The 27,819-nt window shown below is 42.9% G+C and overlaps 2 protein-coding genes across 3 annotated transcripts; both read right to left on the reverse strand.

Moving 5' to 3' along the window:
- On the reverse strand, positions 1 to 27,748 carry PPA2 (inorganic pyrophosphatase 2). 2 transcript variants are annotated; one of them, XM_069978407.1, is made up of 12 exons: positions 27,399 to 27,748; positions 22,586 to 22,650; positions 20,533 to 20,577; positions 17,979 to 18,032; positions 10,213 to 10,332; positions 9,953 to 10,039; positions 8,714 to 8,840; positions 5,544 to 5,671; positions 4,648 to 4,733; positions 4,315 to 4,384; positions 3,561 to 3,600; positions 1 to 153 (listed from the first exon to the last, which is right to left on the reverse strand). In XM_069978407.1, the coding sequence occupies exons 1-12, from the start codon at positions 27,556 to 27,558 to the stop codon at positions 125 to 127; spliced, it is 1,011 nt and encodes a 336-aa protein (XP_069834508.1). In that variant the 5' UTR covers positions 27,559 to 27,748; the 3' UTR covers positions 1 to 124. The 2 variants fall into 2 exon arrangements, with proteins under 2 accessions (XP_069834508.1, XP_069834509.1); XM_069978408.1 differs by lacking the exon at positions 10,213 to 10,332.
- Positions 15,037 to 17,859, reverse strand: LOC138797026 (lamina-associated polypeptide 2, isoforms alpha/zeta-like). Its single transcript, XM_069976804.1, has 2 exons — positions 17,159 to 17,859; positions 15,037 to 17,053 (listed from the first exon to the last, which is right to left on the reverse strand). Exons 1-2 carry the CDS (start codon positions 17,206 to 17,208, stop codon positions 15,937 to 15,939), a joined length of 1,167 nt encoding a protein of 388 aa, XP_069832905.1. The 5' UTR covers positions 17,209 to 17,859; the 3' UTR covers positions 15,037 to 15,936.
- Positions 27,749 to 27,819: the final 71 nt, after the last annotated feature.

A 27,819-nucleotide genomic window follows, 5' to 3' on the forward strand; every position in this document is an offset into this window, starting at 1 on the left:
TCTAACAAAAGAAAATGTGTTTATTTACACAGTCATCAGAATCAATGATGTAATAAAATAATATATACAGATACATCGTCCAAGGTTCTTGACAATGTGCTCAAACATAGCTAGGAGTTACCGATCACTTTTTAATGAAATGCCATATGTCAACTGCAACAGAAAAAGTTACATATTAGTAAGAGAGTCATCACTAGTAATTTTTTTTTTTTTTTTTTTAAAGAAAAAAAAATCATAAATTAGTTTGCTTTTAATAACCCTAAAAGCCATGAATAATCGTATAAGAATGATATAGAAGCCATTGGGTCACCATGATCCATTTCTAGGAACACTCGAAATCGACCTGTGTTAGAGGGCCTTTAGTCAACGATTGTAAAATTGAGATTGTAAAACTAGCAATTCTCAGACAACTTGAGAGAACTAAAGGGTCACTGCTGTTCCTCTACTACTGCAATAATCATGGTGGCAGCTACTTGCTGCTATACATAGGGAGAGATTTATCAAACTGGTGTAAAATAGAACTGGCTTAGTTGCCCCTAGCAACCAATCAGAATTCACTTTTCATTCCACAGACTCTTTGGAAAATGATGGATTGGTGGAATCTGATTGGTTGCCACCATGTTTGATAAATCTCAAATATCTCTAAAAATGTCCTAATATATATATAGATCAGGGGTACTCAACATCTTTTAGTGAAAGTCCACTTACCGGGGTCAATTGTCAGGTGAAGGTCCGAGCTGATCATCATTAGTAAACATGTTGCGCTCTCCCAGTAGTATATAGCCCCCTGTTGCTCCCCCAGTAGTATATTTACACCCCTGTGTGCTCCCACAGTAGTATATAGCCCCCCTGTGCGCTCCCCCAGTAGTATATAGCCCCCCTGTGCACTCCCCCAGTAGTTAATAGGCCCCCTGTGCACTCCCCAAGTAGTTAATAGGCCCCCTGTGCACTCCCCAAGTAGTTAATAGGCCCCCTGTGCACTCCCCCAGTAGTATATAGACCCCCGCTTTGTTCTCCGCAGTAGTATATAGCCCCCCCAGCTGTGTGCTCCCCCAGTAGTATATAGACTCCCGCTTTGTGCTCCCCAGTAGTATATAGACCCCCGCTTTGTTCTCCGCAGTAGTATATAGCCCCCCCCCAGCTCTGTGCTCCCCCAGTAGTATACAGACTCCCGCTTTGTGCTCCCCAGTAGTATATAGCCCCCCTGTGTGCTCCCGCTCCCCCAGTTGTAAATAGACCCCCACTTTGTGCTCCCCCTTCCATATAGCATATAACATAAAACAACAAACACTTAGTCACCTGGGTCCGGGCGTTTCCTCTTCTCTTCCCATCTTGTGGCCACACTGCAGCGGTCAGCGAGCGTTGGTGCTCCAGTGACGTCACTCGAGCGCCGAAACCAGAGACAGGACAGAGGGGCGTCTTTTGACCGCTGCGGCCACAAGAATGACTGACAGGGAGGGGGCCGATGGCTCCCTCTCTGTCAGTACTGCTCCTGCACGGTAACTATGAGTACTTGTTATGAGCGCTCATAGTAACTGTGCAGAGGGGAGCAGCGCAGCTCAGTATACAGGTATACTGCGCTGCAGCAGGGGTCCTGACAGCTGGCCTTCACGGTCCGCCAGCTGACGACCCCTGGTGTGTGTGTGTGTGTGTGTCTCTGTGTGTGTGTGTGTCTCTGTGTGTGCGCGCATATTATATATATATATATATATATATATATATATATATATATATATATATATACACACACATATATATATATATATACACACACATGCACTAGTTGCACTAACATTTTGGCAACCTCGTGTTTTTCAAGCATAATGTGTAAGTAGTGTCATTAAACACATGTGAGTCCAAATAAAACACAATGTGATAGGATACAGATTGCATCGGAACCAATGCTTTGCCGAGGGTGTTTCTCAAATTGAATGACAAATAGTATAATAAACTATAAAATAAACATAAGTCTTAATCTTCTAGACATACTGGATGTTCACTGATGTTTCTCTACTTCATACACAGAGATATGAAGCCTCAAGCCATATGTTGCATTAGTAAGGAAATGACAAGTCCCCTTTTGGAGTTTGAGCCCTTAAAGGGTGTTTATGACATATATATTTATGCTATACCATCTGCCACTATTCTTTATCAATCTCAGTACTGTAGATCCAGGCTTTGGGTCTTGAGTCATGTGATCTTACCCCACACCTGAAAGTTCCTAAATATGTTTGCCTGACCTAACCAGAACCTGTCAGACACCCTTTCAGCCTTGAGGGACATGGACCCCTGGAACACCCACTACTAGTTACATGGGTCCTGGCAGCTGTTCGGAATCCCGTTGCCTGTATCTATTTCATGCAGCTTCTGCCTTTTGTCTCAACCCCATTCCTCAGATTGTAAGCTTTTGTGGGTAGACCCTTAATTTTCATATTTCAGTAATTTCTGAACATTTATGTACTCTGAGAATGGTCTACGGATTTTGTTGGCGTACATTACAAATATTATGCAGCCCGTTGTTTGGGCAGCGTGAAACAGGTGACATGTTCCCTTTAAGTCTATTGTGTTTGAAAACTGAAAATATATTCCAGAAGGTTTGGAGAGCCTGGTGCAATTCCCTCTAAACCTCTCCTGCCTTTAGGCCATTACAATCAGCTGCCTTGTTAGTGTCCGCTGCACATACCTGCTGTTTAAGTAAAATATACATAGTTTACATTATACTTTCCTTTACCGTTAGAAGGTATTTTATTTTACTCTGACCACTTATATTGACAAGTCTGTTGCGCCTTAGGGTCCTTATACAGATATCTGACAGATTATCTAAGATTTTTGAAGCCAAAGCCAGGAATAGACTAACAACAGAGAACATGTACTAAAGGAAAGACCGATTTTTTCTCTTTTCAAATCCATTCCTGGCTTTGGCTTCAAAAAATCTCACAGATGTTAATAGTCCCTTATACAATACACTTGTATTGGCTTCTCATGCAAAGGTAAAAAAAAAACTGTATTCAATTCAATGACAACTAAAAATATTAAATGATCTTTTTAATAAGCTCTTCTGACATGCCACCTATATGGCAGTAGTACCACGGCTAAGCTGGCAGTAAAAAGGTAAAATGATAACACAATAGGCACTATTGGAAATTGACCCCTATATAAACCAACAAAGTTTAAAAACATGCAGAAACTTTACAAAAAAAAAAAAATTATAAATATATATATATCAGAAGAAAGAAAGTTGCCGGATGGCACTGTGTAGGCTCAAAGGCTCGGGTGGGTGCACGAACTCAGGTAGCCAGACCCAGGCTTCCAAATCCACAGCAAAGGTAGGTATGAGGCGGCACTCCGGTGTTAAGTGAATGAAAAACTGTTTTTATTCACCCATCAATGTGCGACTTTTCAATCTCTCCTTGAGATCGAAACGTTGCACATTGATGGGTGAATAAAAACAGTTTTTCACTCACTTTACACTTGAGTGCCGTTTCATACCTACATATACATATACATAATGTGGGCTTAGCTTCAAGTCAAGAGATGTAAAAATAATGTACAACACTGACCTTCAGGGGGCAATGGACTTGATTCCCCCAGCAATGGTGCCTGCAAGAAGAAAGATGAAGTCATGGCAGTAAATAATTATGTTTGACATACTGTATAGCTCAGAGGTTATTGGTAAAAAAAAACTATTGTAAAATGTAAGATTAAATTATTTAAAAGCTGCTAGACATAACTCTTATTTCAATCCATCGCTCCTACGCTCAGAAATTAAGAGATAAAGCCAGCAAAGTTCAGCCCATCAGTCTAGATAGAGTTGGCTTTTACTGGGCATAAGGAAAGAAAATCTGCTGTGAGAATGCAAAGCCATAGACCATAACAGTACAGAGTATCACAGCGGATTTTGCCGCGAAACTTGTAGTTTGAAATAAGCTGTGATACGATCCGTGTGAATGTATCCTAAAGCTTATATCTCAGCCTTGGAGCAACTGACTGAGATAAGAGTTATACCTACTGATTCTAAGTAAGAAGCTTTATTGAACACTGCCTTTACTTTTGTCGGCAAAAAGCTGCCGACAGGTCCACTTTAATATTACGAGTGTGAAAGACTCAGCTTAGAGTGATTTGATGTTGGAGTCTTTCTATACTGTGTGGGATTTGACATCTGCTGGATGGGGAAGCAACGGCAAACTTGATCAACCAGTTTTCAGATGAGAAAAAAAATACACACAAGGGGTTCTGTTCAGGTTGTAAGAATGATGAAGAGGAAATGGTATCCTTACAAATAAACACAATACTATAATAAGAAGAGCTACTCACAGACTGGACTACAGCGGCTGCTTCTTCCTCACCACAGCAGAATGGGCTATCACTGACCAGAACGTTTTTACTATGGGAGGAGAGAACCAAACGTATTTCAGAATCTCATATAGTGCGTTTCACAAATGTGCCTAGATCATCTGTTTTTGATATACTTTATATATATATATATATATCTATAACCTCACCCTGACATTTAGAAGAAAATCCCACAAATCTAAGGAGAATGTGTCATTAGAGATGTTCCTCAGCTAAAATGTGTTTCTGCAAAAAATTGACCTCCATGTACAGAAAACAAAGGTTCAAGACCAAAGAAATACACAGAACTCTTACCATACTATCTCACCACAGTCAGATTTCTTATGGACCATGTTTACCCAATGTTCATGAGTTTCTTTGATAATTTGAATCGCAAATGCCTAAGAACATGCAAATACAAAGTTAGGTTTAAGGCAAATTAAAAAGTACTTAAAAAATACACAATAGTATATTAGATTCCTGATTAAAATGGAAGATGCAACATTTACCACTGCTGTCAGGGTAGCAGCTATGCTGATAGAAGGATCCTTCAGAACAGGCATTTATAGTGGATACTTTACAAGGCATTAGGATCCATAGGTACATGGGTGGAGATTTATTAAACATGGTGTAAAGTGACACTGGCTCAGTTGCCCCTAGCAACCAATCAGATTCCACCTTTCATTTCTCACAGACTCTTTGGAAAATGAAAGGTGGAATCTGATTGGTTGCTAGGGGCAACTGAGCCAGTTTTACTTTACACCATGTTTGATAAATCTCCCCTATGGTTTGCTAAATCTGAAACACTTTAAAATTTTAAGTTTACATGGCTATTGAGGTATAGTTATTACTGGACAAATCATGTGCTGCAGAACATCTGTTGCCACCATATACATTATTGTTCTGTCGCACAGTTGGGCAGTGCCATAATATTTCAATAAGAATATAGAAATAAAATTGCTTTGTGGCTTTCAATAAAGATATGCGATATATATAATATTTTGCATTTTACCAAGGAGGATTTTTTTTTGTTTAGATTTTTTATTTATTTTTTTTACTTCCTGGTCCTGGCGCTTATGGATCACAGGATCGGCAGTGACGCATATTTACGACATTCTGCAGAAACTACCACCCACCGGTGCCATAATTTTACAAAAAGGGGTAAAAAAAAAAAATCATAATTTCTTGCAACCAGCAGTCTACGGACTTACTTGATCTTTGAAATGCCCATTAAAGCCAAACTGGTTTTCCGGTTTTCCGTCGGGCACTTTGTAGGTTTTCAGCCATTCAACAGTAGCCTCAAGATAGCCAGGTTTGTACTTTCTGACGTCTTCAATGTCTGAAACACAAAAATAAGAGATGGAGACAGAACACGGCGGCTGCATTCAGTCCACACTATCAGCTTATCAATTTATTAATAAATCAGTTAAAGGGAAAAAAAAATTAGAAAACACTCTAAATAAACTATTTTTGGGGGTGATGCACAATGAAAATAAATGGAAAAAATCCCTTCTCTGAGCTCCACACAGAACTGCGGGAAGATAGGGATCTCAGCAAAAATACTGCTACATCTGGTTTTATAAAAAGCCTTATTTTTCACATTGTCTATTTGAAAGCAAAGCCCTCCCCCTCTCCAGTCCTTCCATTCAATGCTTTTTTTTTTTTAAGCAGGATGCTGTACTGAGTGAACATAGGAGGTCAAGCAAGGTCGAGTCACTGAAACCTGAACAATAGTCTACAGCAAAATGAAAAAAAAATATATACGATTTTTGGTTTGGGATTTCTCTCAGCACGACAAAGCAATTTCCAGGGATGCTAGAATTCTCTATAATATGATAAAATTAACTGCATTGTAATTGTTTTAACGTTATTCACATACAGAATTACAAGGATATTGACACAGGGGCACTCTGTTGAGGACAACGGCATTTAATGTTCCACCACAAACTTAAAAGGGGTTTTCCAATTAAAACTTACTTGTATCCTATTCATAGAATAGGGGACAAGTAAGAAACTCCCTCTTTGGATAGGGATTTGGATATGTTTTAATTAGAAAATACATAAACACATTTAAAAAAAATCAAGTGCTAAACATCAGCTGCTAATACAGGATTACTTTGACATTTCAATAAAAAGATTTTGGGTACGTTTATCTGACAGATTATTGAAGCCAAAGCTAGGAACGCACTATAAACAGAGAACTGGTCATAAAGGAAAGACTGAGATTTCTCCTCTTTTCAAATCTATTCCTGGCTTTGGCTTCAATAATCTGTCAGATAAATCTGCCTTTGTAAACCATGAGGGTCATTTTACACACACAGATGTCGGACAGATTTTTAAGCCAAAGCCAGAAAGACTATAAACAGAGAACAGGTCATAAAGGAAAGAGTGGGATTTCTCCTTATCAAATCCATTCCTGGCTTTGGTTTCAATAATCTGTCAGACATCTGTGTTTGTAACCTAAGGACCATATATGATTTCTGCGGGTTCATCTGTATTGCATCGGTAATCCATATTTTCTAAACAATAGCAAAGAAGGTGAAGGTCATAGTTAAATATGTTGGAATGGTTAAAATAATTACTCTAATTTTTGTGGATTGTCCGATGTTAGGGAAGTTTTTTCTGTAAAAACGAAGGATCTGCAAAAATTACAGATGTTCCTATAGATCTCTATGAGACAAGCTGTGTCGCAATTAGAGCCCATTGACACTGTGAAAACAGGCGGAAATTCTAAGCGGAACCCCCGCCTCGGAATTCCGCCTGCTATGTGTTTCAATAGGATGCCTCGTGCGCCTCTCCGCTGAAAGAATGGACATGTCCGCAGGCAGCGGTTCTGCTCGGAATTTCAGCCTTTTTTCCGTAGTGTGAACGGGCCCTTACGGTCCACACTAGAACTTGTCAGTATTTTTCAAGGATTTGTAGAACTATGGACAGTGAACAGTCCAACAAACTAATGGGACCTTGACTCTGTCAGTATTTACGGATAAAACTACAGAGTTTGTAAATGTAGCCTAAGGGCCGTATTAAGGAACAAGAAAGTGCCAACCTGGGGCCTTGGGGAGAAGCAAGAAGGGCTTATCCAGTTGGCCCATTGAAGAAAGAGGTGGCCTGCTGCTCCTATATCTCTGTCACTGTCGTTTTGAAAGGTCATATTTTAAGAAAACGATCAGCCGACAGTGTGTATCAGCTGATCAGTGCCTTTGAACATGACCTATTGCACCAAACAATTATCGGCCAGAATGGTTGGCCGATAATCGTTTGGTGTAATAGGGCCCTAAGGCTGTGTTCTCATATTTGCAGTCTATAGGGGAGATTTATCAAACATGGTGTAAAGTAAAACTGTCTCAGTTGCCCCTAGCAACCAATCAGATTCCACCTTTCATTACTCACAGACTCTTTGGAAAATGAAAGGTGAAATCTGATTGGTTGCTAGGGGCAACTGAGCCACTTCTAATTTACACCAGTTTGATAAATCTCCCCCTATGGATCCATTTACACAGAAGGATTATCTGACAGATTATCTGCCAAAGATTTAAAGCCAAAGCCAGCAGCTTCAAATCTTTGGCAGATAATCTTTCTGTTTAAATTGACCCTAATGCTACGTTTACACGAAACTATTATCGGGCGAATTTTCGCGATAACGACCGAATTCGAACGATAATCGTACGTGTAAACACGGCGAACGATCGAAAAATCGTTCATTTTGATCTTTTAACATGTTCATAAATCATTGATCGCCGTTCGCTCCGTGTAAACAGTCGTCGTGCGATAGTCCGGCCGCCCGCCCCCCTGCCCCCCGCTCACAGCCCGGCCCCCTGCGCCAGCTCGATCGCCACCCCCGCCGCTCCGATCGCTTTACCCCCACACTCCCCCCCCCGCTGCCGCTACGATAGCCGCATACGTTACCTCCTCCGCGCAGCAGGTCTTCGGACATCCCCGGCTCCCCTCTTCAGCGCACTGATTGGCTGAAGAGATGAGCCGGGAATTTCAAACCGCTCCTCTTCAGCCAATCAGTGCTCCTCTTCAGCCGGACACCCGGAAGCGGCCGGGAGCCAGGCACAGGAGCGCCGCGATGCGGGACCCGCCGCTGGAGGTCCCAGCAAGAAAAAGTAACCCCCCCCCCCCCCCCCCCCCGCTGTACCCCTTTAACATAGTTGCTGCAGCAAAATAAAAAAAAATAAAAAAAAATAAACTGCATTATTTCTGACCTATTATAAACAAATAATTAGCCTGTGTTTACATATGTTTCAAACACAGTGGAACCAACACCCCCATTTTTCTCCCAATATCTGGTTTATGGACACTTAGAAGAAAAAAAAAAAAAAAACTATATGCAACCTAGCATATGGCGCAGTAATCGCTTCTACTGAATTTAACCAACCATTGAATTTGTCGGCTTCAGGATCTTCGATATTGATTGCAATAATCTTCCAGTCCATTTCTCCTTCATCTATCAAGGCTAGAACTCCAAGCGGTTTTACTTGAATTACTTCTCCCCTAGAGCAAACCTGCAACACACGATGCACCCTATTAAGATTTTATTACGGAACGGTTTTAATTTGATCATCTAATCTTTCCCCAGCATGCAGTCACGGAGACGTCCCTCCCTCCCCCTCCCTATTTCTATCACGGTTTAAAGATACACCTGATTGATTACACAGAGCGGCAGAGGGAGGCCGTGTGCATCTTGCATGTGTTCATTTTCTCAGTTATGAACTAGAATGAAGTGTGTACCAATGTAAGAAGCCATAAAGCAGGGGTCCCCCACATGTGGCTCAAGGTGTCTGATAGACCAGAATATTTGTGATAGGCTAGAAGTTTTTCCTGCATTTTTGGCTTTGTCACTGTCGTTTACATTTTTTTGATAGAAATCAATAGTACAGGCGAACTTTGTAGTTAGGTTTAATAGCCGAAAAATGCATTTTTATAATGAAAAAGCAGTTTGAAGCTCTCCCCCCTGTCTTCATGGTTGTCTATGGAGAGGGGAGGTGTGGGGGGAGAGGAGGCACCAAAACAGGACAACAAAGAGTTAATTTATAGCTACATAACCTGGCTATCTCCTCTGACAGTCAGCACTGACCTCTCTGACCTCTGAATAAACCAGCTTCACACAGGTCCCGCTATGTATTTCTTAGTTCTCTGCTGCCAACTAATCCTCCTTCTCCCTCCTCCCCTCTCCATAGGTTACATAGAGCTCGACTGATGTAAGAGTCAAGATTTCCTGATAATAAGCAGTGAAAGAGAGAGGAGGGGGGGGGGGACTTGGGGAAGGTCTATTTGAATGCAGATAATGGCATATGGTCGGGGGTGTAGGGGGCTACCGCTTACATACTTGCAGCAGGATGACAATTCTGCTGAGAATATGTAATCCTATTGAAACTAACAGGAGGGGATTCACAGCGTATTTCGCTGCAAACTCGCATCTTGCAGTCCGCTGCAATTTCGTTACGTGTGAACCCACCCTTAGCATATGTGTGTTTTCTATTAGCAGTTTCAAAGTTTTAGATAATAGTTGTCGATAATCTACCGAATCGGCCTAATCAGATAAATTATTGCTCGTGGTAATAGGGCCTTAAGCCTTAAAACAATAAGCGGTAACTGTTTACATAGCAAAGATTACCTTTGAGCCAATTTCACAGACATCAATAGGATCATTATCTCCACAGCATTTTGTATCTTTGTCTTTATGACTAGGATCTTCCCAGGTCTGTTAAACAAGTAAAAAAAAAAAAATAATAAAATTAAACTAGTGATACTAAAAATCAAAGCAGCAGAATATAAATTTTTTTAACTATTTTTCATGGAACACATTATCTTACAACATCTTTGTCAAAACTTTGTCAAAACTGAACTTCTTTAGAAAGCAATTTTTTTTTTTACCTGAGGTAAAGCGCCATAGTTCCATATGTATCCCTTGTGAGGGAAGATATTTGACACATATCGAAGTTTTCCTTTTTTTATATCTTGTTTAATTGGATTTAAAGACTCCTTTGTTGCAATCTAGTGAAGGAAAAGTAATGCATCGAAAAAGGAGAATGGAATAAAAACAGCACAGCAAGTGGTCGTGAAAATAGCGGCGGTAAAATAGATTAAAGTGATCTCGTCATGTCCAAAACGCAGTCCAATTTTGTTCTAGAGCACAAAGCTGAACAGACATAGTTTTACGATTAAAGTTCCACTGTTAGGGCCCCATTACATAGAACGATTATTGTGTGAAAAACACATCATTTGAATTTAAACGATAATCGTTTCAGGTGTACGCAGACAACGATCGAAAAATCGTTTGTGCGATCACATCTTTTAAGCTGACCATAAAATCATTGTTAGGGCCCTATTAGGCAAAGTAATTTTTAACAATTAACGATTGGAAATGAGATTTTTTTTATTGTTAACCTGAAGTTGCTCACTATCTAATGGTGCGTTTAAAAGGAACGATTGTTCGAATTTTCGCGATAACGATCTCATTTGAGCGATAATCTGCTCATGTAAACACAGCGAACGATCAAGCGCCGAACGATAAATCGTTCATTGTGATCTTTCAGCAAGTTCTCAAATCATCTTTAGTGAGTTACTGAAAATTCGCAGATCGCTTAGTGTAAAGTCTTTCAATGATTCACCCTATGGGTGAGATAGGCTTAAGCGATCACAATAACGATTTTTTTCAAACAATATATCGTTCAGTCTAAACGCTGATCGTTATAAGAACCAAATCGTTGCTTCAAAATCGTTAAACGATCGATTGGACATATCGCACCGTGTAAACATAGCATTACACAGAACGATAATTGCTAGTTCCAATTGTTCCGAGCGTTTACTCTATCTAATCCCGCCAAAAGGAGGAACACTGAGCAATTCGTGAATGAATGAGGGAATTACAGCGAACAATTTGCGAGTGATTAACGATGATTTTAGGGTCAGATCTAAATCAACGATCAACGACACAGGAACGATTTTTCGATCGTTGCCTGCTGTTACACAGGACAATTATCGTTTAAATTCAAACAATATAACAATTTTCTGTACGATAATCGTCCCGCGTAATAGGGGCCTTAATCGTTCGTTAAATGTACACAGTTTGTACTTTTGCTGGGATCAGAAGGAGTAAACGATCGTAGCAATGATCTTTGTAACTAACGACTATCGTTCTGTGTGTTATGGTGAACAATTTCAGGTCATTCCCAGAAGCTCTATAGTTTGTGACCGCTTATCTAATAAGACCCTTTCTTGTTATTTAGTCATGTAAATCTCTGCTGTTTTTATGCCCAGGAGTACAGAGGGTTGGTCCTAATCTCTGTATGCATAAGTATACAGGACAGACTTGTCATTGTGCAGGAACACCCACATGATTCCTAACTACACAAGGAGCAGAGTTAGGGTGGTATTACACGGAACGATTATTGTTCGAAAAATTGTTAGATCGTTCAGATTTGAACGATAATCGTTTAGTTAATAGCAGATTAATAGCAGACAACGATTAAACGACCAACGAGAAATCGCTAGTCATTTGATAGAGTTTGGACCGATTTTTATCGTTGATCGTTCACAAATTGTTCACATGGAATAAGACATAGTTCGCAGTAGAGCTGAACATAATAGTGACGAAAAGACGACCACAAGAACGATCATAAGTAACGATCATCGTTCCGTGTAATTGGGCGAACGATTTCAGGTTGTTCGCAATAGCGGCCATTTGAGATTGTTTATCATTAATCGTTGAAAAATCGCTTTGTGTAATACCCATAGAGATAAACTAGTAATACTGGAACATTAACAGTAAAAGTATAAATTAAAGTGAAGGTACCCCTACAAGCAATAAACAAATCTTTCTATGCCCTGGTTGGCGCCAGATTCTGATGGTGCCATTCATCTTTCAAGCTGACGCCAGATTCCCAAGATCTGGTCTGTTTTCTATACATGTTAATGAAGTAGTCTGATGCACTAGAGGCAGGCCCAGTGCCCTGATATCTTCTCCTCTGGGTGATGTGTGAGGCAGAGTCAGGCAGGGCAGACTTGATTCAGAAGGCGCACATCACCCAGGGGAGATGTCCGTGAACTGTGGAGGGGTGCCCGGCCCACCTTCAGTGTACCAAACTAATTAGTATATATATAGAAAATAGGACGGCCAGATCTCAGGAAATGGATGGTGGTTTGAAAAATGGATGGTACCATCAGAGTATACACTGAGGCGCCGTCTAGGTCATATGAAGATATTTGTTTATTGCTTGTAGTGGTACATTCACATTAATCTGCTGAGCTCCTCCTGCCCGATAGCCGGAGTTACTCACCGGTAATGTAGTTTCCCCGAGTACATGACAGCACCACCAGAGAGAGGGACTCCGCCCCCCAGGGACAGGAAACCTAGAGAATAAAAGGAAAGGCCCTCCTCTCCACCCTCAGTGAATATCCGAGACTGAAGAGAGCCTTATAATTTTTAATCATGCATATACACGGTGTACAAACATATAATCATAACATAAATTTATCCATCTTGCTTTTAGAATAGGAAAACACCTCCTTACCTATGAACTGTCAACAGAACCCCCTAGGTGTTCACCCAGTGAGAAATAGAGTATTAAGGGGTGGGAATGTAATGGTGCTGTCATGTACTCGGGGAAACTACATTACCGGTGAGTAACTCCGGCTTTCCCCATCGACATGACAGCACCACCAGAGAGAATACCAGAGAGGAATTCAGGGTGGGACTACAGCTTGCAAGACCCTTCTACCAAAGGAAATATCAGAAGTAGAAGACAGATCCAAACGGTAGTGACGAAAAAAAGTGTGAGGAGAAGACCAAGTGGCAGCCTTACAGATCTGCTCTAGAGAGACATCTCCCTTCTCTGCCCAAGATGTTGACACTGCACGCGTGGAGTGAGCCTTAAGAGAGAGAGGAGGCGAAAGACCAGTGGAAACATAACATAAACTTATGGCCTGTCTGATCCAGTTTGCTAGCGTACCTCTAGCCACCTTGTTCCCTTTATTGGGACCAGAAAATTGTACAAATAAATTTTTTGACTTCCTAAATGGTCTAGTGATGTCTAAATAGGCAAGGACTGCCCTCCTAACATCTAGACAATGATACTCTCTCTCTTCCTCATTTGTGGGCTTATCAAAAAAGGAAGGCAAAACCACTACTTGGGACCTGTGAAAACTTGAAGCAACCTTCGGCAGGAAAGCTGGATCTGGGGTAAGTATAATTCTATCCTCTAGAACCTTTGTATAGGGTTCCGAGGCCGAGAAGTGAATCATCTCACTTACCCTCCTGGCCGACGTAATTGCTACCAACAGGACAGTTTTTAGAGTTAGCAATTTTAGAGACGTCTCTGCTAGCGGCTCAAAAGGGGCTTTTATTAGGGCTGAGAGAACTATATTAAGATCCCAAGGGGCCACTCTATTAGTAATCTTAGGACAGAGTCTAGTTAAGGCCCTAAAGAATCTAACAATCCAAGGGTGTTTTGCTAACGGGTGATTGTATAATGCTCCTAGAGCCGAGACCTGTACCTTAAGAGTAGCTGCTTTTAGTCCTTTCTCAAGTCCTTTTTGCAGGAAGTCCAGAATCGCAGCCAGGTTCGGTTTGTCAAGGTCTATTGTCGTGGTGCCTATAAAAGTAAAATATGCCTGCCAAATCCTAAAATAAATTTTACATGTTATAGGCTTTCTACTTTTTTGCAATGTCGTGATGACTGCATCCGACAACCCTTTACCTTTCAGGATTAACCTTTCAAGAGCCAGGCCGTCAAGTGGAGCTTGTCCACTTGTGGATGCTGCACTGGCCCCTGAAGAAGAAGATCCGGACGGTCCGGGAGAACCCATGGGTCTGATATGGACATCTGAGTTAGGCAGGAAAACCACGCTCTTCTGGGCCAAAAGGGAGCCACTAGAATCACCCTGGCCCTGTCCTGCCTTATCTTCCTCAGTACCCTTGGAAGAAGAGGTAACGGCGGAAAGGCATACATTAGCCTCCACCTCCAAGTCTGTGACAATGCGTCTATTGCTAGAGGCTGATCCCGGGGAGACAGCGAACAGAACTTTGTCACCTGCCGGTTGGCTCTTGTAGCGAATAGATCCACCTCCGGTATTCCCCATAAGTCCGTGATCATGTGAAAAACTTCCGGGTTTAGTTGCCATTCTCCCTGGTGCAGTGAATTCCGGCTGAGGTAATCTGCCCTGATGTTTTGTGTTCCTTTTAGGTGAACCGCTGATAAGGATAGTAGATTTTTTTCTGCAAAGGAGAATATTTTGTAACAGAGGTCCAGCAAAGCCGTACTTTTTGTGGTTCCTTGCTTGTTTACAAGTGCCACTGAGGTGGAATTGTCTGATAATATTTTCACGTTAGAGTTTTTAACATAATGTTCTGCCGATTTTAGGGCTTCTAATATTGCTGCTAACTCACGATAGTTTGAGGATCTATCCCTGAAAGATCCATCCCAACTACCCTGGAAGTCCAACTCCCCTAAGTGTGCTCCCCACCCCCTAGGGCTAGCATCAGTTGTGACCAAAATTGGAGAATACATATTCCAACCTAAACCCATTGTGAGATTTTTCTCTACTAACCACCAGGAAAGACTATCCGTGACTTCATGGGGAATGACTGTCTTTTTGTCTAACCCTTTGGGAGACCCATCCCACACCTCCAAGAGGCGCCTTTGTAAGGGTCTACTGTGGATTAAGGCCCAAGGTACTGCTGGGATGGCTGCAGTGAATAGACCTAATAGAGACATACCCTTCCTTATGGTTATTCTGGGGTTTTGTAGTACTGCGGTTACTGTATCCCTTAGTTTGCGAATTTTGTCTTCTGGTAGGTAGGATTTTTGAGAAGATGAGTCTAAGTCTATTCCTAGGAATCTTTTCTGCTGGGCTGGGGATAGAAAGGATTTTTCATTATTTACAATCCATCCTAGCTTATCTAGAATATCTAGGGTTCTCACTATTTGAGTATTTAGTTTCTGCTCTGACTCAGCTACCAGCAAAAAATCATCCAGGTATGGAATGAACAAACCTGGACCTTCCCGAATGTGCGCTGCCATCTCTGCGATTATTTTGGTGAAAACTCTCGGGGCTATTGCAATTCCAAAGGGAAGGGCCTGGAATTGAAGGTGACACAGGTTATTATTAATCCGTATAGCAATCCTCAAGTATTTTTGATATTGTTTGTGTATGGGTACATGCAGGTAGGCATCTTTTAAATCAATGGAGGCCATAAAGCAATTTTTCTGTAATAAATTTATTGTGGACTTAATGGATTCCATTTTAAATCTCTGATATTTTAGGAATCTGTTAAGGGGTTTTAAATTAATAATGACCCTAAAGGATAAATCGGGTTTTTGAACTAAAAAGAGTGTAGAGTAAAACCCCTGTTCTATTTCACCGTGTGGCACCGGGACAAGCACGTCCTTATCAATAAGAGAAATAACTTCTTTCTCTAGAGTCTTAGCCCCTACTTCTCCCATTTGGCTCTTCGTTATTACGAATCGTGTGGGGGGTCGGGAGATAAAGTCAAAGTCCACACCTTCCTGAATGTATCTCAGGACCCAGGAGCTGCCACAGATCTTCTTCCACTCCTGGGCAAAAAATTTTAATCTACCCCCCACCCTGATCCCAGTATTACTGGGTAGATGGCTTCTTATAGGTATCGGATTTTTGGTTGAAGAGGTAGCCCCTAGATTTACCGTATCCTCTACCTCTTCCTCCTCTGTCCGATCCTCTTCTACTGAATCCACCCCTACTTTGGGGACGAAAAAATCTATAGGCGTTTGGTTGAAAGGAGGAGGGAAACCCCTTCTTTTTATCTCCTGCCTTCTCCAATAATTTGTCCAGTTCTGACCCAAACAAAAATTCTCCTTCACACGGAAAACTGCAAATTTTTGCTTTTGCAACTGCATCGCCAGACCAGTTCTTAAGCCAAATAGCTCTTCTGGCTGAGTTTGATGATGCTGCTGACCTGGCTGAGAATCTGAGCGCATCGGCTGAGGCATCTGCCAAAAAAGAGGTAGACTTCTTAAGTTGAGCCAAGGAGGATAGAATAGTCTCTTCTGACTCCTTGGCCTTAATTGCATCCTCCAGTTGTGTTAACCAGACTAACATTGACCGGGCAACACAGGTACCAGCTACATTAGGTTTAAACGTAGCCGTAGAAGACTCCCAGGCTTTTTTAAGGTAACCATCCGCTTTTTTGTCCATGGGGTCTTTTAACGTGCCTAGGTCTTCAAAAGGCAGCTGAGACCTTTTTGAAACCTTTGCAATAGCTGCGTCTATCTTGGGGGGCCCTTCCCAAGATGGGACCTCCTTTTCGTCAAACGGATACTTCCGTTTTACGGCACGAGGAATAAAGCCTTTACGGTCAGGTTTTGCCCATTCTCTATTAATCAGTGCTGATATGGTTCTGTGCACCGGGAACACCCTTCTTTTCTTGGATTCTAAGCCACTGAACATGATATCCTGCACGGATCTCTGTTCCTTCTGCTCCTCAATCTCCATAGTGGAGCGTACCTCCTTAACTAGAGTATCCACATCTTCCACTGAGAATAAAGGCTTCCCGGAAAGTTCATCATCTGAATACTCCGCCTCTATCTCATCAATAACCCCCTCTTCAAACTCATTGTCTGCAAGGGCTACTGCTTCCTGAGAGGTACTTGGAGTAGCGGGGTTAGGAGCAGAAACAGGTGCAACCGCAGGAGATACCTGCACAAGGGATTTTTGGATTTCCTCTTTAATTAAATCCCTAAAAATAGAAAAAAATAATTCCTGAGAGAGCTGCCCTTATTATATTATTTAACATAATAGAGAAACAGAGAGGAGAAAACCAGGAAAAAAGAAACCGTCTCACTTCATGGATGATAGAATAGAGGATATATTAGGTGTTTCTGCAGCCACCATCTTATCAATGCAGGATTCGCATGTTGGTCTGTCATAATCTGTAGGCAGTCTCCCCTTGCAAATTCTACACTCCTTCTTTGCAGGCCTAGACTCCTATCAAAACACATTTCATTCAGTAATGTAACAAAAAATACAGACAGATACTGCTCACCACTCTGTGCCTCCGTCTGTTACCCTGGATTTCTCTGCTGGCCCAGCAGCATCCTTCTTCCTCTCGCTCATGCTGGCTGGCACACAACAAACACTGAGATGCTGGCCACCACTCACTCCGGCACGATGTGCAGCTTTTGAATTCCCCGCCTCGCTTCCTGGTGCCCGGCGTCTGACGTCACATCCGCCGCGCGCTCCGAGAATCCCGTGACGCGTCACCGCGCGTCACTTCCGGGTATTCTCCCGCCGGCCGGATCAAGCTCCACAGCCCTGCGATGAGGCGCACGAGCGTCCGGCCGGCCTCCAGGACTGTGAGTGTGGGCTTATGAACCCAACTAGGGCCCGTTTGAGACTCCCCCTCGGCCGCACCGAGCCACCAGGGATTAGAGGGAGCTCCAGCATGCTACATCTCCAGGCTCCCTGCAGGGACAGGAAACCACTGAGGGTGGAGAGGAGGGCCTTTCCTTTTATTCTCTAGGTTTCCTGTCCCTGGGGGGCGGAGTCCCTCTCTCTGGTGGTGCTGTCATGTCGATGGGGAAAACATGCTGCATGCAGAACTTACCACACTCAGTATAACAGGCTCCCTTTTAATTTCTTAAATCTCAAAAACACCTAGTTACCTCCATTTTAGCATTTGTCCACCGTGGAACTTCAACCACCATGTTAAACAGATTCTGAAAAATAATTTTAAGATCGTTAATACATGATAGTTCAGATAGTTAAAATGTGACTATTGCAAAGCTTGTTGCAGAGGTGACATAGCTTGTTAGCAGCAGTCTGACACTTAAAAGAGGTATTCCAGCAAATTTTTTATTTTATTTTTTTCACTGAAAGACAGCAGTGAAGGAACACAGCCCATCTGAAGCTGAATGGCTGTGTTGGGAACTGCAGGGCTGCACATGCCCTGATCCTGACAGCTACATGTCACTAACACTGTTGCGAAACTGATCTCAGGAATCCTGCCTGGATGTCTATTCTATGACAGGTTAGCATTAGAATAGACATTAAACTTGGGGAGGCAGCAGCATGGTGTAGCAGAGCGAGCGGAGAGAACAGTCAATCACCACTCACTCTGCTACAGGCTGGCAGGACAGCAGCATAAGTGGTTTCCTCAAGTCTAATGCTAACATGCTGGAGACATGCTAAGTAACTGCTAAGACAGGACTTAAAGTGTACGTGTGGTTATAACTTTCAAAATCTAAATTAACAGTAGATATAAAGTGATATAAAGCAAGTTTACCATATACATTCATTATTTTTTTTTTTTTTTTTTTTTTTTAGTTATCATGGAAAACAGCACTTCCTGCTTTCTGACTTTTTTTCCCCTGAAGAAACAGGAAACTGAAAACAGGAAGTCCTGTGTATCCCAGGCCATCTTAGCGCTCACAGAGAGAAGTCAGTCATGTGACTGATGGACACATTGAGCCGTGACTCTCTGTACTGGCTGGAATTTCTGTGTTTAGTCTGCTTTTTACACCCAGCACAAGTCAGAAAATCTGCCTTCAGGAGACTGGACTGGGATTTCTGGTAAGTACAGCTTTGTTTTACAGCATGATAACAGCAAACAAATAATGAATGTATATCACATCTACTGTCGATTTAGATTTTGAAAGTTATAACAGGTACACTTTAAGCCACCCTGCAGTTCCCCACACAGCTACTTGTGTCAGCAGAGGGACAGTCAATAAAAATCAGAAAGTACACTAGATTTATTCTGGGTGCCAGCTGATAGCAATGTGCAATGACGCTACCAGCTGGCCTCCCATCTGCAGTGGAGGTCTCTGCAGCTTAAAGGGAACCTGTTACCCGGCATTACAGCGCAGAGCCCCCCCAACCCCCACAGTGCAGCCCTGGATAATTACCCTTTTCTGCAAGTCCCACTCCTGGACCTGGTCCCCGGACGGAGATATCGGCGCCGGAAGGTAAGCGCGCGCTGTATGCTAATTACCAGAGATGAGTCCGATGCCCATAGAGAATGACTGGAGCCGTCATTCTCTATGGCCGTCAGACTCATCTTTGTAGAGCGCGCGCACGGCTTCCGAAGGCGAGATCTCCATCCCGGGACCGGGTGCAGGAGTGGGACTTGCAGGAAAAGGGTAAGTATCCGGGGCTTCATCGGGGGGTAGGGCGGGCTCTGCACCGTAAAGCCGGGTGACAGGTTCCCTTTAAAGGATACTTGGACTTCAGCAACACCCATGTTGGGCGTGAAGACGGAGCCCCTGTAAAGTGTTTTCACTCATGGGTGTCGATCTATTGGATGGTTTGGTTTGGATGTAAGGTTTGATGAAATGTAAATTGTGATGTGTAGGACAAGAAATTTAATACAATTCAAGAAGTATCTAAAAACGCATCTACGTGTCCGTATATTTATTTGCATAGCATTTATTTGCATCCCTTACTGCTGAAAACTTTATGTAGGAATACACTTAAGGGCTGGGTTCACACTACATATATTTCAGTCAGTATTGTGGTCCTCATATTGCAACCAAAACCAGGAGTGGATTAAAAACACAGAAAGGCTCTGTTCACACAATGTTGAAATTGAGTGGATGGCCGCCATTTAATGGCAAATATTTGCTGTTATTTTAAAACAACGGCTGTTGTATTGAAATAATGGCAGTTATTTACTGTTATATGACGGCCATCCACTCAATTTCAACATTGTGTGAACAGAGCCTTTCTGTGTTTTTAATCCACTCCTGGTTTTGGTTGCAATATGAGGACCACAATACTGACTGAAATATACGTAGTGTGAACCCAGCCTAAACTATAAGATGTCTACAAAAGTACTGCACACCACAAAACTACAGGAACTGCATTTATTTGTCCCACCTAAATGGACCGCAGAAATCTGTGTACCGACTAATATCCTTATAATAGTTGGAACTTCTGTTCCTCGCGGTAAGGGCCCATTCAGGACAGTTCTCTACAGCAAAGAAAGGTACCACGTCCTGTAGAAGACTTTCGTATTACAAGGCTGCCCATCTGTAGGACCAGAGTCATCTACTACAGTAAAACAGTGCATTTGACTTTCAGGGACTGATGTGAGACTGCACAAAACTGCAGATTCTGTTAATACTGTTCACAGTTTCACAGTCCCCATTTACCACAGAATAAGGCAAACTAGTTGAAACGGCCTTCGTGTTCCTAACCTGTAGCATAAGTTATCATTACCTTAGCCCAGTTAGACTTGGATTTTTTTGCTGGCACATCATGGTCCTTAAAGCAAAAAAATAAAAATAAAAAAATCATAAATTAAAAAACAAAAAACACACACACACACACACACACACATATATATATATATATATATATATATATATATATATATATATATACACATACATACATATACACACACACACACAACATTATATTTATGTATACACACATATAAATACACACACGTGTAATGGTGCATTTTTCACAGGTTTCTCTGACAGGTTTTGGAAGCCAAAGCCAGGAATTGATTTGAAAAGAGGAGAAATCCTTTATGACCTGTTCTCTGTTTATAGTCTGTGCCTTTGCCTTCATAATCTATCAGATAAATCTCTGTGTAAACGCACCACAAGCGAGCACCGATCTGCTAGATCGGCACTTGCTTACTGAGCCTATTACACGGCTCGGCAATTGAGCAGCAAGGGCTGCACAGACATAGTGATGTCCGTGCAGCCCTAGCTTTCTCATAGAAAATAATAAAGCTATACACTTACCCATGTTCCCCTGTGTCCTGGTGCCTTTTTCCTGCATCCCGACGACGACACTTCTGGCCCCGTCTCTTCAGTGACAGGCCGCTCAGCCAATCACTGGCCGAGACAAGATAGTAATTGGCTGAACGGCCTGTCAGTACAGATATAGGTCTAGAAGTGTCAGAAGTAGCTGAGGGGTCCCGAAAACTCTGGGTAAAGGCTGCAGGACACCGGAGAACCATGGACACGCAAGTATAAACTTTATTATTTTCCTTTATGGTGTCATCAGCAGCCAGCCATGCGTCCCTATTACATGTAGCGATGTTCGGTTGGCAGCCAAATTTTTTTCCAAAATGTTGAAATATAACGATCAGCCGATGATCGGCTCTTCGTTGTCTCTTTTTTTTTACATGGAGCAATAATAGGCCCGATACTGCAGATTATCACTCCGTGTAATAGGACTTTTACACAGAGCTAAGTTGTATCACCAACAAGTCGCTGTTTTACTGATAACCAGCAGAATTCTGAAAGTCAAGTCTGGATAGAGAAATTTAAAAAAAAAAATTCTTAAAGAGTTCTAGAAGAAAGAAAAAAAGGGTGTACTTTTTCCCAGAATCTTTTATGCTTTTAACTCAACGTACGGCTACTATATTGCTTGTATTTAAAAAAAAAAAAATCACACCGTTCTTTCACTGCAGAAAGCGGCATCATTAGTTGAAACCTGGTGAGATTTCACAGGGAAAAGCCTGGTTTTCACCCGAAATTACCTCTAAGATCAGTAGAAAAACAGAAAAACAAGGCTTTTGCACCGCTTTTAAGTAGCTTCACACTGGGAAACGTTGTTAAAGGGAATCTATTGGCAGGTATGTTCAGATACCCTGACTACAGCACTTTGTCACTTAGCTGCCATTACGCAGTAATTTTCAGGAAATCCCAGTAAGTCAGACGCAGCACCTTAGTGCCTCATGAAATCCCAATTTACACGGCCATCAGATGTGGCAGCAAGAACATGGTTAAAGCTTCAAATCAACATCACGTCTGCTCTGAATATCTGAGTAAGGGTGGTATTACACGGAACGATTATCGTTCGAAAAATCGTTTAATCGTTCGGATTTGAACGATATTAAATTCGTGTAATAGCAGGCAAAGATTAAACGACCAACGAGAAATCGTTGATCGTTTAATAGGATCCGGACCTATTTTTATCGTTTGATCGTTCGCTCATTGTTCGGTGTAATAAGAATTCACAGTTGAAACGTACGCAATAGCGACGACTAAACGACTGCAAGAACGATCATAAATAACGATCATCGTTTCGTGTACTTGGGCGAACGATTTCGGGTCGTTTGCCTTAGCGGTCGTTTAAGATAGTTTATCGTTAGTCGTCGGAAAATTGCTTGGTGTAATAGTACCCTAACTTACTGCCAATCGGATATGAAGATGGCAGATATCTAATTTACAATCAATATATGGCTTCCCTTTATTTGTATGCATTTAGATTTGCATAGGCACGGCATCACACAAGTGTTAGAGTGTACCTCTTCAATCCCTGGATGCAGAGGGATGTCATGAAAAGGCGAGATGAATTTACCATCTTCATTCTCTGTGAACCATAAAGAGAACAAAACATTACAATCTCAGATAACAATAAAAAAAATTACATATGCTAACAGCATGCTTAATGCTATTCACTGTAATAATACCAGCATGTTATCAAGACAGGAATACACTAGCTGAGGACTAGCCTACCTGACCTCCCCAAGGTTATACTACAGATGCTTGGCGTTTCTTTTCCACAACATTGTCACATGTCCGACGGGTTTCCTGCTGAATCAAGAATTTTCATCATCTGATCAGCACCATCTTGCTGCAGCGCTATTCCAAACCGGTGACAACTTGTACAAATGAGAGATACCAGAATTACCAGTGTTCCCAGACCCTTGGGGAAAACACCCCCTGGGATCTCACCATAGATTTACTAAGAAGGGAAACCTGTGTGAACAGAGCCTATTTTGCAATGTAAGCGGTTCTGTTCGAGTATCTTCAGACATCAGGACTGGATTGTGTTTTCTTGGTTTCAGTTTTAAATTTGTGAGTACTTTACTGCGTATAGTTTTATAAAAAGATGATTTTACTTTAAAAGAGAAGTCGGGGGGGGGGGGGGGGGGGGAATAGATTTTTTTTTTTGTGCTGGGGAGGAGGATAAAAAAAAATGCGGTTCGATGGTACATGGTGCACGATGGTACATGGGGCAGTATGGCTTGATCAATTCATACACAAAATTCTGATGTGTTTTTTATTTAGCCTAGGGGCACTGGTATCAGCCATAGGTGTGAGGTGCAGCACTCTTTCTTCCCTGAACCGGATAAAATAAATAATGGGGGAGATTTATGAAATACGGTGTAAAGTGAAACTGGCTCAATTGCCCCTAGCAACCAATCACCATGTTTGATAAATCTCCCCCAATGTATTCTTACCTCCCCTGCTCCAGCACTGGTGGCCGTGTACTGCCGCTCCGGTCCCCAGCCACTTCCTGGTCTGAGCAGAGAATCGGGTCGTGACGTGTGCAATCTGCTCAGCCAGTCAGCGACCATAGTGGGGTCTCGCCTCGGTCGCTGACTGGCTGAGCGGACCAGAGCGGCGGTACACTGCCACCAGTACAGGATTTCATACAAAAACAACGGCCTATTTCTAATTAATAGGACTCACACATGGAGCTTTCTGGGCACTAAATGCTTGCCTCAGCAACCTGACAACCAGAGTGGAGTGCTATCTTCCACGCCTAAAGACTGGGAGTTCAGCTTCAAATGTACACATTAAAGAGGTAGTTAACTAAAAATGTTTTCTTTTAAATCAACTGGTGTCAGAAAGTGTCGGATTTGTAATTGACTTCTATAAAAAAAAAAAAATCTAAAGTCTTTCAGTACTTAGCTGCTGTATGTCCTGCAGGAAGCAGTGTATTCTTTCCAATCTGACACCGTGCTCGCTGCTGCCACCTCTGTCCATGTCAGGAACTGTCCAGAGCAGTAGCAAATCCCCATAGGAAACCACTCCTGCTCTTCAGACTAGAAAGAATACTCCACTTCCTGCAGGACATACATCAGCTGATAAGTACTGTAAGATCGGAGATTTTTTAATAGACATGAATAACAATTCTCTGGCACCATTTGATTAGAAAGAATTTTTTTGTGAACTACACCTTTACATTAATATTTCTAGGAAATGGAACATATACAGATGTTCTCCGCAGTTGAGGCACCCGGTTCCAAACTCATGTGTGGTCCCTACTGATGCAGGGGACCCACAGTCGTCTATACTCCAGCCTTTACGAACAGGTTCTAGGTTGTCTTGACGGGCCCAGGAAACTTTTTTTGCTATAATCTGTGGGACACCCACACTGATGAGGAATAGTCTTCTCTGCCGTACAATACATGGCTGAGAAAGAATTCAGTCAGGTCTAGACTGGAGCACTGACACTTGTGTGCAGCATCATGTTCAACCCGGTCAAATGATCTCATTGAGTGTCAAACATAGTGCTGCCTACTGTATTATACCGAGACAAAGCCAAAAATATACAGATCCAAGTACATTTCTGCAGCTTTCTGAAGCTACTGATCTCCAGACTCTGACAAGGCCAACGTTCCAAGCCAAGAATAGCTATACAGTATGAGGGTGGAGGTTCCAATGTCACAGAATGGTTATATATTCCCTACGCCAGTCCCTATGATCCATTTGTGTTGCTTATATAGCATTAACACATTCCGTCCAGAGATTGTCACCTCTCACACCAACCCATGTCCCCAATAGAGCTTATATTTCATTTCCCTGTATTGGGCATACGTACACCATACGGCCAAACCCACAGGAAGCCAATAAACCTAACAGTTTGTGTTTTGCAGTGTGTGAAAGGAAACTCCAGTACTGGGAAGAAACTTTTACACTAAGGGCCAGTTCACACGGAGTAAAACTGGCGGAATGCCACCAGCCTCCGTGTCATACAGGCAGTCTATGAGAGGGATTGTGCCTCCTCTCTCCGCGGAAGAATTGACATGTCAATTCTTTCGAGCGGAGAGAGGAGGCACAATCCCTCCCATAGACTGCCTGTATGACACAGAGGCTGGCCAGTTTTACTCTGTGTGAACTGGCCCTAAAAGTAGAAATTTTTTTTGATATGTCAGAGACTGTGCGTCACAGAGGCCGTCCATGAACGCAGACACTCCCAAAGACGTGTGATCACAGGCGACTGGCACACGCCATCAGTAGTTTGGCGCTGAGGACTGCCCACATTCCTAGCTAAAGTTCATTTACAGTGCGAGATACAAAGTTTATTTGTAGAGATAGGAGGAAAGCACATAGCTGTCTGTTACATGTTTAAAATCAGCGTTACCCTGCTCGGAAGTAATGGCAGCTACAGATAGCGGGGGACACTGGCGACACCAGGGGATCACAGAGAGGTAAGTATATAGGGGCAGATTTATCTAAGGGTGTAAAATATACACTGGTGTAAGCTGCCCACAGCAACCAATCACAGCTCAGCTTTCAGCTCTGGTAAAATTAAAGCTGAGCTGTGATTGGTTGTGGTGGGTAATTTACACCAGTCTATATTTTACACCCTTTGATAAATCTGGGCCATAATGTTTGTTTTCCTTTATAGCAGCAAGATGTAAATAATGTGCTAGCGCTGGATAATTCCAGCAAAAATCTTTTTCTTTCAAATCAACTGATATCAGAAAGTTATATAGATTTGTAATTTACGTCTATTAAAAAATCTAGTCTTCCCAAACTTATTAGCTTCTATATTTTATGCAGGAAGTGTTTTATTTTCAGTCTGACAGTGCTCTCTGCTGCCACCTCTGGCCGAGACAGGAACTCTGTCTCGGGTTTCTATAAATCCCCATAAAAAAACCTCTCCTACTCTGGACAGTTCCTGTCTTGGCCGAAGATGTCAGCAGGGAGCACTGTGTCAGACCAAAAACAAAACTTTTCCTGCATGACATGCAGCAGCTCATAAGTATGGGAAGACTTGAGATTTTTTAATAGAAGTAAATTACAAACTTTCTCACACCAGTGGATTTGAAAGATTTTCACGGCCCGATGATCGTTGAGCGAGGGCTGCAAGGACATTGTTACCGATATCCTTGCAGCATCATACATTACCTGTCCAGGCTTCTTCTCTGCGCTGTCTTCATCCCCGAGTCCCGCGCTCTCTATCTTCAGAATGGCCTGTCAGCTGACAGGCCACGGCGGTCCCGGCCTGTGATTGGCTGAGCGCTCCGTCAGCTGACCGGCCATTCTAAAGATAGAGAGCGCGGGACCCGGGGATGAAGACAGCGTGGAAAAAAAAAGCCTGGACAGGTAATGTATGCTGCTGCTTGTCAAATCGTCGGTCGCCCGCCGCGCACCGCTATTCAACCGCAACGATGCGCAGCGGGGGAACGATAATTTTAGGTCTAGCCCTAAATGAACGATCAGCCGATGACACAATCGGCTGATCGTTCTCTCTCTTTCACCAAACGATAATCGGCCGAATCAGGCCAAATGGGGCCTATCCGGCCGATTATCGTTACTGTGGAATAGGGCCCATAGGGTGAATCTTTGAAAGACTGTTTACATGAACCGATCTGCAAATTTTTAGCGGACGACCGACGATTTGAGAACATGTTGAAAGATCACAACAATGAACGATTTTTCGCTCTTCGCTTGATCGTTCGCTGTGTTTACACTAGCCGATTATCACTCAAATGCAATAGTTATTGCGAAAATGCGAACGATAAACGTTCCGTGTAAATGCACCACTGCATATCTTGGTCAGAAACAGGAAGTGCAGGCTTTTCTCTAGGTGATGCCACATGGGTCATGACCTCCAGCCATCACAGGGCTCCCATTCCCTGCAGCTGTGTATGGATGACTTTTCTTTCCAATGAACAGAACTGGAGGTCACTCAGGTGCCGTGACCTTGTACCGAAGCAGAATATAAATGCTGTTTACCCTATTCAGTAGCCTTACAGCTGTTGTAAAGTCACAGCAATGATAGGAGGTGTAGCTTTGCACCAACTGATGAGTAAATGTTAGCGAATATGATAGAAAACAGCATAAGAAACTCAGTAAAACCTTTAAATAACGAATATTTGGCATATAGCCACTTTTCCCCCCTTTTATAATAAACGCAGCGACTGACTAAACAGCAGCAGACCGGTGACACACTGACACTCAGCGCTGTGGTAGAGCTTACTTATAGCAGCCGCCAGGTCCACGTGCTAATACAGAAGAGGGGGGTTCCAGAGCTCAGTGACAGCAGCGCGCCCGGCTTCTAGGTCAGAACACCCCTCTGCACGTCCCGCGCCTACTTACTGAAGTAAAGCCGGTATTCGGCAGTATTGGGCCGCCCCCGCTCCTCGGTGCTGTAACGCTGCATGCTGAACCAGCGGCGGTACACCAGAGGCCTTCCGGGACTACAAGCAAACGCGGCTCGATGAAGCCCGAGCAAGCCGCCGCGCCATACAACGCTCATGTTTTATCCCCTCCTCTGAGAGCGAGGCGCGGCCCCGGCCCTCACACACACACACGGGCGGGCCGACACTGCCATCTACACGCCTGACAAGGGCAGGGCAGGGAGACCTCCTATCCAGAACATGGCCGCTGGGAAAACAAAGCGCTTCATAGAAAATGGCTGACCGGCCGCTGAGCGCTAATGAGCCGCGTGAGGCGGCCCTGGGGAGCGCGCGTGCGAGCCGTTATCTGTCAGCGCGCGGGGCGGGGGGGACGTGAGGGG

The sequence above is a fragment of the Dendropsophus ebraccatus genome, chromosome 7, assembly GCF_027789765.1.
Source record: "Dendropsophus ebraccatus isolate aDenEbr1 chromosome 7, aDenEbr1.pat, whole genome shotgun sequence".
NCBI classification, from domain to species: Eukaryota; Metazoa; Chordata; class Amphibia; order Anura; family Hylidae; genus Dendropsophus; species Dendropsophus ebraccatus.